A 16049-nucleotide genomic window follows, 5' to 3' on the forward strand; every position below is an offset into this window, starting at 1 on the left:
TTTAGATCCGGTATGTGAGAATTTAGAAAATATACGTGACCTGAGTTTAAGCAAGTCTATTAGCAAGGTTGATACTTGAGATGACAAGACTTTATTTACAAATGACCAGTGAGATACTGGCATTCGATAACAATGATCAATTTTTTTGATATCTTCATTTACTATGTATGCAGGCGTTGAAGGAGTTGAGGGGTCATTTTGTTAAGAAGCTTGAAGAAAGCCAGAGGACGTTAATGAAGGCTCTTGATGATGAGCTACTCAAACTACAGATTGGATTGAACGCCAAAGTTAAGGGGATGGGGAATGAGAATGCCACTACTAGAGAAGGGTTGTTGAAACAGTTGGTGATACAGGTGGTAACAATGTTGAAGAAGCTGATGATGTTGATCGAGTGGTGGAGGAGATTGCAAGAGAGGTTGCAACGGGAAGTGGAGATGAGAAACTTGATGAGGATGAAACCAGCAAAGGAGATGATGAGAAGGATGAGGATGAGGATGAAGAAGAACATGACCTTCATGACAGGGAAGTCAGTGATGATTACATGGTTGAGGAGGTGGAAGATGAGGGTGACCGTGATGGTCATAGAGGTGATGATGATGATGATGAGGATGAGGAGAAAGATGACCATGATGACAGGGAAGGAGGTCATGTGGTTGATGAGGAGGAAGATTGTAACATCTAAACTTTTGGACCTAGAAGTACCAGAAATAGCGTGGATTGAATAGGCTACTAGACCCCTTTTGAGCAGAAGTCTCAAAGATGAGAAAGGAAGGCAAAGCAGTTTAAGGGACTAAACTGCAAAGTAAGTAAAGTTTAAGGGGCTAAAGTGTAATCCAAGTTAGAGGCTTCAGTAAAGTCTCGAAGGCCCAGAGAGAAAAAGAGGGTAGATACAGGCCAAAGGTTAAGTTAGAAACCTCAAAGAGAGGATTGTATGAAGTTAAGTCCAAGCAGAGACTAAATCGTAAATTCAGAAAGTTATGACCAACAGAGGTAAAAATGGAAGAGTATACAGAGAATTCAAAGAAAATCCCAAAAAATGGGAAATAATATTCTAAGGCTCTTCTATGAAGAGAAAGAAAAGATGAAATACCCCCGAGGCAGCTTAAATGGAATTTATAAGGTTATGACTAGTAAAAAGTACATTGTTTGAGGCAATTATTTAAAATAGCAAGAAACCTAAAAAATGTCTACAAAAATGAGATTAAATGGTTGAAAGGTTGTACTAATTTATAAAATTAGTCCTGCAACCAAAAGGCCAGTGGAGTGGCTTTAATAAATTAAAAAGCCGGTTATGCCGATAAAAGGGCATTTTAGTAAATGAATTTTTATGCAAGGTTTAAAGGAAGCGTTATGGCCTAAGAAAATTCATAGATATTCTCTAGAATTAAAGAGAATTTATGGAGCAGATAGAAGAATTTTATGAGCTCTGGAAGGCCATAAAGGAAGCCGGAGAAACGTGGGCCAAGTAAATTCGGAGGAATTAAGTTTGATCCAATGGCTAGGATCTAATCTCCCATCTCCTCCACCACTTTCATGACACTTGGAATCTTCTAGAAGGTTGAGGTAAGCATGATACAAGAAGATGATGCAATGATGATGTAAAAGTTAACTTGAAGTTCCAAGATTGCCCTTACCCTTTCTATTAGCCACCAAGGGTATTTTGGTCATTCAAGCCAAATTTTGGCTATAAATAGGCACTCCCTCCCCTCACATTTCGGCCAAGCAAGGAACTATAGGGGGCATTCTGCCACTCTTGCATCTAGAGAGAGAAAGAGCCATTTTTAGTGAGAGAAAGTCCACCTAAGTTTAAGCTTCAAGATCAAGGTATGTTGTGGCTGTAGCATCTGATTTGGTGCCTATTTCGAATTAGTTAATGTGTGTATCTGATTCTGAAATTTTGCATGCTTAAAGTACACTCTGTAAGATTTAAATATATGGGTGGAACACTTCATTTGGATATATGTACGATTTATGGTGATTTTTTAAAATTAGGGTTTGAAATCTGGAAACAGTGTTGAACCTTTGGAAGAGTATCAAGTTCCGTACAATTTCGGTACTGTTCCAAATAGAATTGGTTCCTGAAACTATTTTTCTTGTAAATTTGGCTTAAGTATCTTTCAGTGAGACCTGGAACCACTCAATTTGGATTTTTTTAGAATTAATTATGAATTTTCAAAGTTGAGCAAAAATTCTGGAGTTTCTGTGTGAACAGTACCTGCGAACCAAAAATTTCCAGATTTGATATTCTTGAATCTAAGGCCATCTAAAGTAGTCCTAATTGACAAGAAATGGATCATAAGGATGGGAAATGATGAGATTTATGTTAGAAAAGCTAGAAAGAGAACCCTAAGACTAAGAGAAAGGGTTGAGGTTTAAGAAAGCTAGTCTTGAACTTTATGTAATCTAGTGGTCCTAATGGATTCTATGATCATTATGGTTATGTTTAGGACCTTTGGAACATCCAAGGGGATGTTTGGTGATGTTGACCGAATGCCCACATGGTTGGAAAGTCAGGGGAGTCAAAGGAAAAGTAAGAGGAAAGCTTGAGGTGCAAGGTAGTGAACTTACCTATTGTCATTGCTTGATGTTGTATGCTTGTGTGTTGCCGTGTACATGTTATTGAATGTTATTGTGACATGTTTTAGATGCTATAATTACTATTCATGATGAGTAGATTATGTCTCCATGGCCATGCATCAAGAAGTCAGCTTTGAGCATGCTAATATGTCACTAATTAACAAGAGAATAAACAAGTTACGTGTAGTGCATTATCATCCATCTAGCATGATTATGTGGTATTGTTTGCTACTGAGATTCTCTTGAATCTCACCCCCTCCCTAACCAACCATATAGGTCAATCATCAATGGGCAATAATGGCATAAGAAGCAAGGAGAAGAAAGTGGAGAATTTTTGATGTCAATTAATGATATTATTATTCATTGTGTAATTTTCCTATTATGTAATTATTGTTATGGATGTCAATGATTCCATGTATTTAATTATAATGCTTATGGCATGTATAGAAACGTATGAGCATGAATGGGAAATAGAAAGCCCATGTTATGTATGCGAACGAAATAAAAAGAATTAAAGTAAAGAGATGTTAAAGGATAAAATGTATATCCTAGAGCAGTGAGTTTGTAGCTCTAGTTTGACCTAGCAAACAAAGGAGTCAAGTCACAAGATTTGGCAGACTCATAATACACATCCCAAACTTTAAAATGAGAGGTAGATCACCTCAATTGGGTGTATACACAAGGAGATACAAATTTTCAAAGTTGAGACACAGAATCTAAAAGTTTCAGATTTTATGAAATGAACAGTAATATTTATTGATTAAACTGTACGAATTGGGCAATGATAAGTCTAATTGGATATTTTTTCCTTAAAGAGAATCGAAATAGATTTTTGTAGAATTTTAGAACACTCCAATACAATTTGTATGGAATTAGTTATGAATTTTTGAAGTCGGACCTATAATCTGGAAATTAAACAGTGAATAGTAACCCGAGTAGTTATGTTGAAATTTCAAATCAACGGGTTTGTGTTATTTTGTTTAAACCATAACGCTTATGAATGCGTACTCTGAGGGGTTAAAGGTAGGACGTTTTAAAGATGACCATGATGACATGGAAGTCAGTCATGATTATGTGGTTGAAGAGGCGGAAGATGATAATAAGGAGGTTCGGGATTCAGACGATGAGAGTGAGGAAGATACACATGTACTGACAATAACCCTACCAATGTTCCTTTACTATTGGATCACGAATGGGTGAGGAGTGACAGTGGGGAGGAAGGAGGGCCTGAAAAATCGACTCAGTTTAGGAGGTCAACAAGGGCAAAAAATTCCATAATTAAATCTCTGTGGATGGAATTCAAGGCAGCTCCAAGGATGAAGAGGCCAAAGGAGGAAAGGGACATTTTTTCACTTTAATATCTCATAGACCCAAGGGAGAAGAAGAGGGGAAGATGTAAGTATATCCCTGGCTAGCCTTTTGTTTTTAAATGACACGGTGTGCCTTGACAATGACATCAATAGAATTGAAAATGACAATAAAATACATGGGGATGACAAGTGATGATGTCCCCAACACTATATTTTCTGTCACTGACATCTGACAATGTTCACAGGACTGTCATCAAAATGTTTGATGAAGATATAGACCGACAATAGCTGTTTTCCCTGGGTGGAGTGAACAGAGTATATAACAGGGTATTTTAGAATGCTTTGTCCCTAACCCATGATTATGCTTGATAATGTTTGGTGAGATTATTGTATCAGAATGACATTTTCACTTGTCTTCTGTAGGTGCTTAATTTGGTGTGCAAGGCAGTGATAGAGGACATGAAGGCAGTGTTGGGGCTAGGGAAGAGGCACATTTTCGATGTGGATTTTTCATGATGAGGTTGCATAATTCCAAATGCAAATACCAATGACAGCAATTGAATTGGAAATGACTTGTTGTCTGTTAATGGATTAACAATTTCATGTCATGCAGAACATGATGGCACATGATCCAACCTAGAAAGCCCAAAAATGTAAGAAGCTCTTTCTTCCTGAGTTCCTTGGCTACAACTTAGCTGAATGTGATTTCATAATTGGTCCGGCTCTTGTTGGCCAACACTGGTTTTACGTTGCCATTCAGCCCAGCACATTGGATTTTCACATATTAGACTCCATGAGTGACCATTTCGGAACTAAGGACAGAAAGAAGAAGAAGAAGGTTGTCATCAAAGACCCAATGGAAATGGCTGTGGATGACTGTGTAAGAAAAAACTCATTATCTTTACCCTAGTTTTTGAACTTGTAAAATCATTAAACTTTCTATGTTGGTCCTAAATCTTTTTACAGAGGATGAGGTTCAATATTATACTGGACTTGGTCAAGCCAGGATTGGTTGGGAAAAAGCCAATGTCTCCCATGATATTTGCAGAAGTTCCCTAGCAGAATAACCTGTCAGTTTTGTCAAATTCGAATTCTGTGTGGTAAATGCACGTGTCAGATGTGATAACTAACTGTGTTGATATTGTTGTGTCCATAGGAGGGATTGTGGGGTGCACTGTATGATGTGGCTGAGAAGATGGGAACCTTGTGTGACCCTTACCTACACAGAGGAAGAAGTTGCTGGCTTTTGTCATGACCTGACATAGTGGTCGGTGAATTATGAACTGAATGAAAAACGTGACGAGGCATTGGCTCTTATTCGACAACCACAACCAACAAAGAGCATAAAGTCCAAGAAAAGGCATCAGTCTTATGTGTCTCGATGTTAGGCTCATAATTCACTTGTCCTCTGTTAGATTGTTGTATGTAACGTGCATTCTAGGCTGACCAAAAATTTACTGTGCATTCTTATGGTTAACAAAGATTGGTGTCCATAAATTTATGATTGTTGAGATCCATGATGACAATTTATTCCCCAGTGACATGAATGAATATGAGTTTAACCACACCAAAACAGATGATGACAACAACCCCATTGGACATGTGCTATTGGTTTCCATTTTTTGTTCAGGTCACTCAATTTTACTTTAATATATCCCATTGGTATCTAACAGAAAATTACATCAAGTGAAGCGAATATAACTACGATACTGATAAGGATAACCTGATCTGATTATATAACATCAGTTTAAGATCAACTGTCAGCTTATGCTGATAGCATCACTCCCATGATAAAACAATTTAATGACAACAATGATCAACAATGTGATAAAAACAACATAAGATGAATAAAGAAAATGAAATAATGATTGATATGACAACATATACATAATCTGATAGTATATAACATCAGTTAACATCAACTATTAGCTTATGCTGATAGCATCACTGCTAATGACCAGAATAAATTTAAAAATGACAACAAGTGATTCGAATATGACAACGATAATGATAAGGATAACCTGATCTGATTATATAACATTAGTTTAACATCAACTGTCAGCCTATGCTGATAGCATCACTGCCAATGACCAGAACAAATTTAAAAATGACAACGAGTAATCTGAATATGACAATGATAATGATAAGGATAACCTGATCTGATTATATAACATCAGTTTAAGATCAACTGTCAGCTTATGCTGATAACATCACTGCCAATGACCAGAACAAATTTAAAAATGACAACAAGTGATCCGAATATGACAACAGTAATGATAAGGATAACCTGATCTGATTATATAACATCAGTTTAACATCAACTGTCAGCTTATACTGATAGCATCACTGCCAATGACCAGAACAAATTTGAAAATGACAACAAGTGATCCGAATATGACAACGATAATGATAAGGATAACCTGATATGATAATATAACATCAGTTTAACATCAACTATCTGCTTATGCTAATAGCATCACTGCTAATGACCAGAATAAATTTGAAAATGACAACAACTAATGTGCCATTAACAAAAGCTAACATCTCCATAACAGTAACTTCTTTTCATGTATTCAATGACAAGTGGACATTAAGAAACTAGCCACACTTAATGCTCCTTATCACTGAAATTTCTATCACCTTACTTACAAAAAAATGTCTCCACCTAGCTCCTAACTACAACCCCAGTCCAAAAAAGTTGACAAGGCGGAGCATACAACTATGTACACCAAAAAATGACCCATCCCCACTGTACTCAAAACTTCATGATGGGTTAGGATTTCTGCAATTCCTCCTTGTGTGTCCAGGTTGGTGGCATCTTCCACATTGGTATATCCGTTTATTTTGGAACTGTGATTCATCCCTGTTTACTTTTGGCCTTCCTGGTGGTCGAGATGTAATGGGAGGTATCAAAAAAACTTGCTCACTGACATTTTCTATTCTATAGTAGTCATTTGGGTAAGGCATGTCTGTTGTTACCACAGGAATCATACTGCGAGCATAAATCTTTTCTTATGTGTCTCGATGTTAGGCTCATAATTCACTTGTCCTCTGTTAGATTGTTGTATGTAACGTGCATTCTAGGCTGACCAAAAATTTACTGTGCATTCTTATGGTTAACAAAGATTGGTGTCCATAAATTTATGATTGTTGAGATCCATGATGACAATTTATTCCCCAGTGACATGAATGAATATGAGTTAACCACACCAAAACAGATGATGACAACAACCCCATTGGACATGTGCTATTGGTTTCCATTTTTTGTTCAGGTCACTCAATTTTACTTTAATATATCCCATTGGTATCTAACAGAAAATTACATCAAGTGAAGCGAATATAACTACGATACTGATAAGAATAACCTGATCTGATTATATAACATCAGTTTAAGATCAACTGTCAGCTTATGCTGATAGCATCACTCCCAATGATAAGAACAAATTTAAAAATGACAACAAGTGATCCGAATATGACAACGATAATGATAAGGATAACCTGATCTGATTATATAACATCAGTTTAATCAACTATTAGCTTATGCTGATAGCATCACTGCTAATGACCAGAATAAATTTAAAAATGACAACAAGTGATTCGAATATGACAACGATAATGATAAGGATAACCTAATCTGATTATATAACATTAGTTTAACATCAACTGTCAGCCTATGCTGATAGCATCACTGCCAATGACCAGAACAAATTAAAAATGACAACGAGTAATCTGAATATGACAATGATAATGATAAGGATAACCTGATCTGATTATATAACATCAGTTTATCTGATTAGATCAACAGTTTCAGCTTATGCAACTGAGCTAACTGAACATGCCAATGACCAGAAGAAATTTAAAAATGACAACAAGTGATCCGAATATGACAACAGTAATGATAAGGATAACCTGATCTGATTATATAACATCAGTTTAACATCAACTGTCAGCTTATGCTGATAGCATCACTGCCAATGACCAGAACAAATTTGAAAATGACAACAAGTGATCCGAATATGACAACGATAATGATAAGGATAACCTGATATGATAATATAACATCAGTTTAACATCAACTATCTGCTTATGCTAATAGCATCACTGCTAATGACCAGAATAAATTTGAAAATGACAACAACTAATGTGCCATTAACAAAAGCTAACATCTCCATAACAGTAACTTCTTTTCATGTATTCAATGACAAGTGGACATTAAGAAACTAGCCACACTTAATGCTCCCTTATCACTGAAATTTCTATCACCTTACTTACAAAAAAATGTCTCCACCTAGCTCCTAACTACAACCCCAGTCCCAAAAAAGTTGACAAGGCGGAGCATACAACTATGTACACCAAAAAATGACCCATCCCCACTGTACTCGAAACTTCATGATGGGTTAGGATTTCTGCAATTCCTCCTTGTGTGTCCAGGTTGGTGGCATCTTCCACATTGGTATATCCGTTTATTTTGGAACTGTGATTCATCCCTGTTTACTTTTGGCCTTCCTGGTGGTCGAGATGTAATGGGAGGTATCAAAAAAACTTGCTCACTGACATTTTCTATTCTATAGTAGTCATTTGGGTAAGGCATGTCTGTTGTTACCACAGGAATCATACTGTGAGCATAAATCTTTTCTTGTGATGACTTTGTTAGTGGCAGTCTCACCCAAGAGGGGGGTGAATTGGGTGAGTTATAAAAATTTACGAAATTAAAACAAAGAATTATCAGAAATAGAGAGTCTGAGTTTAGAATGATTTCACCGTAGAGAGGAAGACACAAGATTTATACTGGTTTGGTCTCAACCACTTGACCTATGTCCAATCCTCAGAACACCTCTGAGTATTTTACTATGTTCCAAGATTGATCGGGCTCTTGGTGCCTCAGTACAGTAATTGAAACTCTCAATCACTCCCCCTTACTTCCCGTAAGGTTACAGACCCACTCAAGAGTCCACACCCTTGAGTATCACACAAACGAGATTAATGAGTAGTAAATAAACTCTCTTACAGAGTGAATAAATGATAATCACTGATGCTCAGTGTTATGGAAGAACAGAGTATTGAATGCAACAGTAAAAATTAACAGAGGGTAGCTCGCGTATTCAATCTGTTCATTTAATGCTTCTTTGCCCCTTTTATAGTTGAGGTCGTTTAGTAACTGTTAGACGGAAGAGCTTCTAGCTGTTGTGAGTCTGGTTGCGTGTTTTTCCAGTTGCAACGGTTTCCTCCATTAATGCTTCTGACAATGTAGGTTACAGGCTACTTGGACAACTGTTGGAGTGCCGTTGGGATTTTCTTTGTAATTTGCAAAAATACATTAATTCAATAAGTTTTTCTTTGTAGAATAAGATCAAGAGTAGATCCGAACAACTGATAAACGAATATTCAGTTTATGGTTAGAATCAATCAGTTGTCAGATGCACTGGGTAGTAACTGAACATGCTTGATCGAAGAGATGTTCGATTATTACTTGATCGATCAGGTTATCGATTATTTTGAGTGAAAGCTTTTGAACCAGACAACTAAGATTATCAATCAAGTGATGAATCAACAGTTTATCGATCAGGTGATCGATAAAAGGAAATAGTGATATTATACTATGATGCATAGACAATGAAGATCAAGGTTGCTTTTGATTTTGAAACTCTTTAAATAGTAAAACAAGACATTTATGAAGGCTGAGAAAAGCTCGAATAAAATATATGATAAATTTTGAGAAACATTGAGACTAGTTTAAGGTTTAAACTGAAATCGCCTCATGATTGAACAAGTGATCGAACACTTGTTGATCGATTAGGTTATCGATAAACAGAGTGTTATAGAAATAACTTTTGGAACACTAATTTTCAAGCACTTTATCGATAAATGGATGATAGATAACCTTATCGATAAACAGTAAGCAAAAGTATATTTAGTGAAAACACAGGCTATGTGAGTTGATTGAATGGGTGATTGATAAAAGGTTGATCGATAATGTTATTGATAAAGAGATCTATTCTTGTAAAAACAAAAAGCTGATTTATCGATCATGTTATGTGAAAACAAGGTAAACATGAAGTGGTTATCGATAATATTATCGATAATATGATTATCGATCTGGTGATCGAAGAGCCACGATGTAACAAAGATATGTTGATTATTCGATCATATGATCGATAATTTTCTTATCGATCAGGTGATCGATAAGCCACTGAAATAAATTCCTGCACGAAAAGTTATGAGGCAAGGTTCGATCATATTATCGATAAATGCCTGATCGATAATGTGATTGATAAATGCCGACAAAAGCAAAACATAGAATGAGTAAAGTGCATTACCATTTATCTGTCTTCTCATCGCTAATTGGTTTATCGATCATGTGATCGATAAACACCTATTAAATTTGTATCCTGATTATTGATCAAGTGATCGATAATTTATCCCAGATTTTCATATGCAACTAAGAATGATCGATCAAATGATCGATCAACACATTATCTAACACGTTATTGATCAAAGTTTTTCCTGAGTTTACTTAATTAAACAGAGTTATTATCTATCAGCTTATTGATAAAATCTTGATCGATCAGATGATCGATCAACATGTTGAAACACAAATTACTCACTTTGTTATCATCAAAACCTTAATCCTAACAAACTTTTTATAGCAATTATCAACATAATCATAAACATTGCCGTGCACATTCTTGATGGCAGCACAAGCATGGGAACAAGGGATCCTCGTCATTTGCCAAGATCTGCAACTGCATTGGTGTAGTCCAAGATCAACCCGATGGTCTCCACGTGATGTTGTCACCTTCACTCTTCCCCCACCATAATTTTCAGCATACATATGGTCAGACTCTGCCACCATATCTAGCACCTTACTCTCTATATTTGGACCAACGCAATTCTTCCATTTGGTCATAGCTACATAGGAGGCATGTAGCTTTCTTGCAACTTTATCTTGGTGCTCATAGATCAATTGGGGTACAGTATGCTTTCTCTCATTGACCATCCATGCATTGAATGATTCTGTTATATTACTTGTAATATTGTCCCATCTTTTATATGGGAACCTGCTTTTAGCCCACCTATCTACATCCTCATGACGAATAAGCCAATCAAATAACCTTGGAGAAAAGGATCTCATGTCATCCATTGCTGCCTCAAATTTCTCATCCGTCCTTGCATATGTCATTTTATCCAATAAATGTAGTACATCCTCCTTTGATCGGCCATTTGTCCTTGTTTGCCCCTTATTTATTTTCATAACTTCTGAACTAAAATTCTCCTTGATGTGTCTATAACAAAAGGCATGCCTTTGACCCCCAAAGATTGATGCTACTCCTCCGATGATAGCATTGTGTCGATCTGATACAACCGTTACTTCCACAGAACCCAGGATTTTTTTTATCATATAGAAAATCCACGTCCAGTCATCTAGGGTTTCTCCCTTGACAATTGCAATTACAAATGGCAGCAGCTTGTTATCTGCATCATAAGCTGAAGCTGACGACATTGTTCCCTTGTATTGTCCGCTTAAGTGAGTTCCATCAACATACATAATATGCCTCACGCCACCCAAGAAACCCTCAATGCATGACCCGTAGGCAATGAAAACACGCTTAAACCGGTTCCCAATACTAGTCCATTCAGCCACGGATTTTTCATCTGTTTCCTTTAACCTTTCACATACCCATGGTATGAGCATGTATGATTGTTCAGGCCTGCCATATATGTCTTCCAATGACTTCTCTCTTGCTCTATAAGCCTGTTTATATGTTAGATCAATCCCATACTCTTGTTTCAACTTCTTCCTTATCTCAGAAGTACGCTTGTCTGCATGATCCCTCATCTCATCAATTATTATTGATGAGTTCAAACTAGCTCTTCCACTATGCATCACGTCCAAGCTATCTTGGGCAAAATGAACATGCTGGTTTATAAATGTTGTCACCCGTAGCACATCACAACTCTTCCCCATATGATTTGTACATAGCTTCCATAGATGTCACACCTTACTTATATAGTACCTTAGCAGTCATTTAGAACCATTCCAAGCCACTTTGGATGGTCTTAAACTTGAAAATTTCAATTTGGACGTTAATTTTCGAAAAATCACTGTTCACTGTCTAGTTTTCAGATTACAGGTCCAACTTTGGAAAATCATAACTAATTCTAGAAAAATCGTATGGAGGTGTTCCAAAATTCTACAGAAATATCTTTCAATGTTATTTAAGGGAAAAATATTCAATTGGACTTATTCTTGCCCAATTCATACAGTTTATTAGATTAAGATTACTATTCATTTGGAAAAATCTGGACTCTCCAGATTCTGCGCCTTAACTTTGAAAACTCATATCTCTTTGTATACAGATCCAAATCAGGTGATTTACCACTCATTTTGAAGCTTGGGATATGCACTATAAGTCTGCCAAATCTCGTGATTTAACTCATTCATTTGATAGGTCAAACTGAAGCTCAAAACTAACTGCTTCAGGACCTACGTTTTATCCTTTAATATCTCCTTACTTTAATTCTTTTTATTTCTTTGACATACATAACATGGGCTTAATCTTTCTCATTCATACTCATATACTTTCATTCATGCCATAAACATCCTAAGCATATACATTGAATTGATGGCATTCATAACATAATTTACAGCATAGGAGAATTATACATTGAATATTCATATCAATCATTTGCATTAATAATTCTCCACTTCTTCTCCTTGCTTCTCATGCCATTAGTGCCCATCATTGATTGACCTAAATGGTTGGTTAGGGAGGGGGTGAGATTCGGGGGAATCTCAGTAGTAAACAAGACCATATTAATCATGCTAAATGGATGCTCATGCACTACACGCAACTTGTTTATTCTCTTGTTAATTAGTGACATACTAGCATGCTCAAAGCTAACTTCTTGATGCATGGCTATGGAGACATAATCTACTCATCATGAATAGCAATTACAGCAGCTAAAACATGTTACAACAACATGCAAATAACATGTACACGGCAACACACAAGCATACCACATCAAGCAATGACAATAGGTAAGTTCACTATCTTGCACCTCAAGCCTTCCTCTTACTTTTCCTTTGACTCCCTTGACTTTCCAACCATGTTAGCTTTCGATCAACATCATCAAACATCCTCTTGGATGTTCCAAAGGTCCTAAACATAGTCATAATGATCATACAATCTATTAGGACCACTAGATTACATAAAGTTCAAAGCTAGCTCTCTTGAACCTCAACTCTTTCTCTTAGTCTTAGGGTTTTCTTTCTAGCTTTTCTAACATAAATATCATCATTTCCCATCCTTATGATCTATTTCCTATCAATTAGGACCACTTTAGATGGCTTTAGATTCAAGAATATCAAATCTGGAAATTTTGGTTCGTGGGTACTGTTCACGCAGAATCTTCAGAATTTTTGCTCAATTTCAAAAATTCATAATTAAATCTAAAAAAATCCAAATCGAGTGCTTCCAAGTCTCACTGAAATATCCTTAAGTTAAATTTAAAGTAAAAATAGTTTCAGGAACCAATTCTATGCTGAACAGCACCAGAATTGTACGGAACTCGACACTCTTCTAAAAGTTCAACACTGTTTTCAGATTTCAATCTCTAACTTTGAAAAATCACCATAAATCGTACACATATCCAAATGAAGTGTTCTACCTATGGATTTAAAGCTCATAGAGTGTAATTTAAGCATGCAAAATTTCAGAATCAGATATGCACAGTAACTAATTCGAAATAGGTATCAAATCAGATGCTACAGCCACCACATACCTTGATCTTGAAGCTTGAACTTTGTTCCTTCTTCTTGGCCTTCACCCCTACGTTTTTCTCTCTAAATTTTGACAGAGTTTCCCCTCTTAAACTCATGTTGGCTGAAAATATGAAGGGGAAGAGGCTCTATTTATAGCCAAAAAAGTTGGCTTGAATGGACCAAAATGCCCTTGGTGGCTAATAGAAAGGGTAAGGGCAAATTTGGAAGTTCAAGTGGACTTTTGCATCATCATTGCATCATCTTATTACATCATTCTTACCTCAACCTTCTAGAAGATGCCAAGTGTCATGAAAGTGGTGGAGGAGATGGGAGATTAGATCCTAACCGTTGGATCAAACTTGTTTCATAAGCTTCCTCCGATTTACTTGGCCCACGTTTCTCCGGCTTTCTTTATGGCCTTCCGGGGTTCAAAAAATTATTCTATCTACTTTATAAATTCCCTTTAATTCTAGAGAATATCTATGAATTTTCTTAGACCATAACACTTCCTTTAAACCTTGCATAAAAATTCATTTACCAAAATGCCCTTTTATCGGCAAAACCGGCTCTTTAATTTATTAAAGCCACTCCGCTGGCCTTTTGGTTGCGGGACTAATTTTATAAATTAGTAAAACCTTTCAATCATTTAACCTCATTTTTGTATACATTTTTGAGGTCTCTTGCTATTTTAAATAATTACCTCACATGGTATACTTTTTACCGGTAATAACCTCATAAATTCCGTTGAAGCTGCCTCAAGGGTATTTTCATCTTTTCTCTTCATAGAAGAGCCTTAGAATATTATTTCCCATTTTTTAGGATTTTCTTAGAATTTTCTGTACCCTCTTCCACTTTTACTCCTGTTGGTCATAACTTTCAGAATTTACAGTTTAGTCCCTTCTTGGACTTAGCTTCATATAATCCTCTCTTTGAGGCTTCTAGCTTAACCTTTGGCCTGTATCTAGTCTCTTTTCTCTTTTAGGGCCTTCGAGACTTTACTGGAGCCTCTAACCTTAATTATATTGAAGCCCCTTAAAACTTTTACTTTGCAGTTTAGTCCCTGAAACTACTTTGACTTCCTTTCTTATCTTTGGGACTTCTGCTAAAAAGAGGTCTGATAGCCTATCTAATTCAGGCTATTACTGGTACTTCTAGGCCCAAAAGTCTGGATGTTACAATGGACAACCCTCAACTTTACACCTCATCGACATGAATTCCTTGCTATTCCTCACATACTTGGGCACAAACTTGTTTGCAAGTGCAAAGTTGTATGCGGACACCCGATATACATCTGCACTAGGAAAACATTGGCCCACTCCTATAAAAGGTCCCCTCCATTTCGCATGAACCATCTCACTACCATTCGTAACTTTAACTCTGATAGATGTATCCACATTAGGGGGCCCACTTATTTCATCATTGTCACATTCACGAGCATTTTCTTTGCAGAGCCAACCATAATCAGAACACAAACTAATGGGAGACGTATCCAGTTTTGTTTGCTGTGACATGCCCATATATCTCTCTGTTCTGCATTTAGAATGACAAGACTCGTTAACACAAATGACAAGATGAAATTCATAAATGACAACAAATAGTTGGGACAAACTTCCACTTACATTTCTACATTGTCCCTTGGTTGGGGACCCCCTGCCTTTTTTCGGCCACATACACATGACTGTTGTTCCCATTGTATTGAAAGAGGTTATACATTTTAGCATTGTCATAAAGGTCAATCAGTGTCTTCTCATCAAAGGTCACTGTGTACTTAATGTCATAATTTCTTCCATCACCACCAATCCACTCACATATCATTAGCCTCAATTCTTTAAGTGTCAGCCCATCCTTAATGCTTCTTAACCTCACGCCACCTCCATTATATCTCACTTCACCTTCACCATTTGTCACAAATTTCTCTCCCACATGAAAATAACAGAACAGCTCCTTCCCACAAGATGACCCAACTTCGAAATTCATGTTCCTTTATTACTTGCACTGATAACAGAAGTCGAATGATTATATGACTTAATACCATCATCATCAACTTACACAACCAACTTAGGGTTTGACACATTCATGCTTATAATTTGCAACAAAACACTCATTTCTTTCCTGTCCACACTAATGCTTCATTTTCTCAGAATCAATCCACTCCATTATTCCAATCTCCCTTCAACATTGTGCCTTTATCTGACACTAATCACTCTAACCTATTTGTGACACCATCAAACCCCTCTCCCTAAGTGTTTTTCCTTCCCCATGCATTCACCCTTTGATAACTGTGCTTCCCCACAGTTTCCATATACCCACACCATCTCCCTGCTTCGCCACCTTCTCCACCTCAAAACCATCCTCACATTGACAACATTGCCATCCAATGGGAAGAGGAAAATCAACCA

At 36.7% G+C, this 16049-nt stretch overlaps 1 protein-coding gene across 1 annotated transcript; it reads right to left on the reverse strand.

Moving 5' to 3' along the window:
- Positions 1 to 8274: 8274 nt before the first annotated feature.
- LOC114754598 (uncharacterized) lies at positions 8275 to 11853 on the reverse strand. The gene is made up of 2 exons (XM_028943392.1): positions 10563 to 11853; positions 8275 to 8480 (listed from the first exon to the last, which is right to left on the reverse strand). The coding sequence occupies exons 1-2, from the start codon at positions 11851 to 11853 to the stop codon at positions 8275 to 8277; spliced, it is 1497 nt and encodes a 498-aa protein (XP_028799225.1).
- Between the last annotated feature and the right edge of the window lie 4196 nt (positions 11854 to 16049).

This window comes from Neltuma alba, unplaced genomic scaffold, assembly GCF_004799145.2.
Source record: "Neltuma alba isolate B1F8T4 unplaced genomic scaffold, ASM479914v2 tig00010169_pilon, whole genome shotgun sequence".
NCBI classification, from domain to species: domain Eukaryota; kingdom Viridiplantae; phylum Streptophyta; class Magnoliopsida; order Fabales; family Fabaceae; genus Neltuma; species Neltuma alba.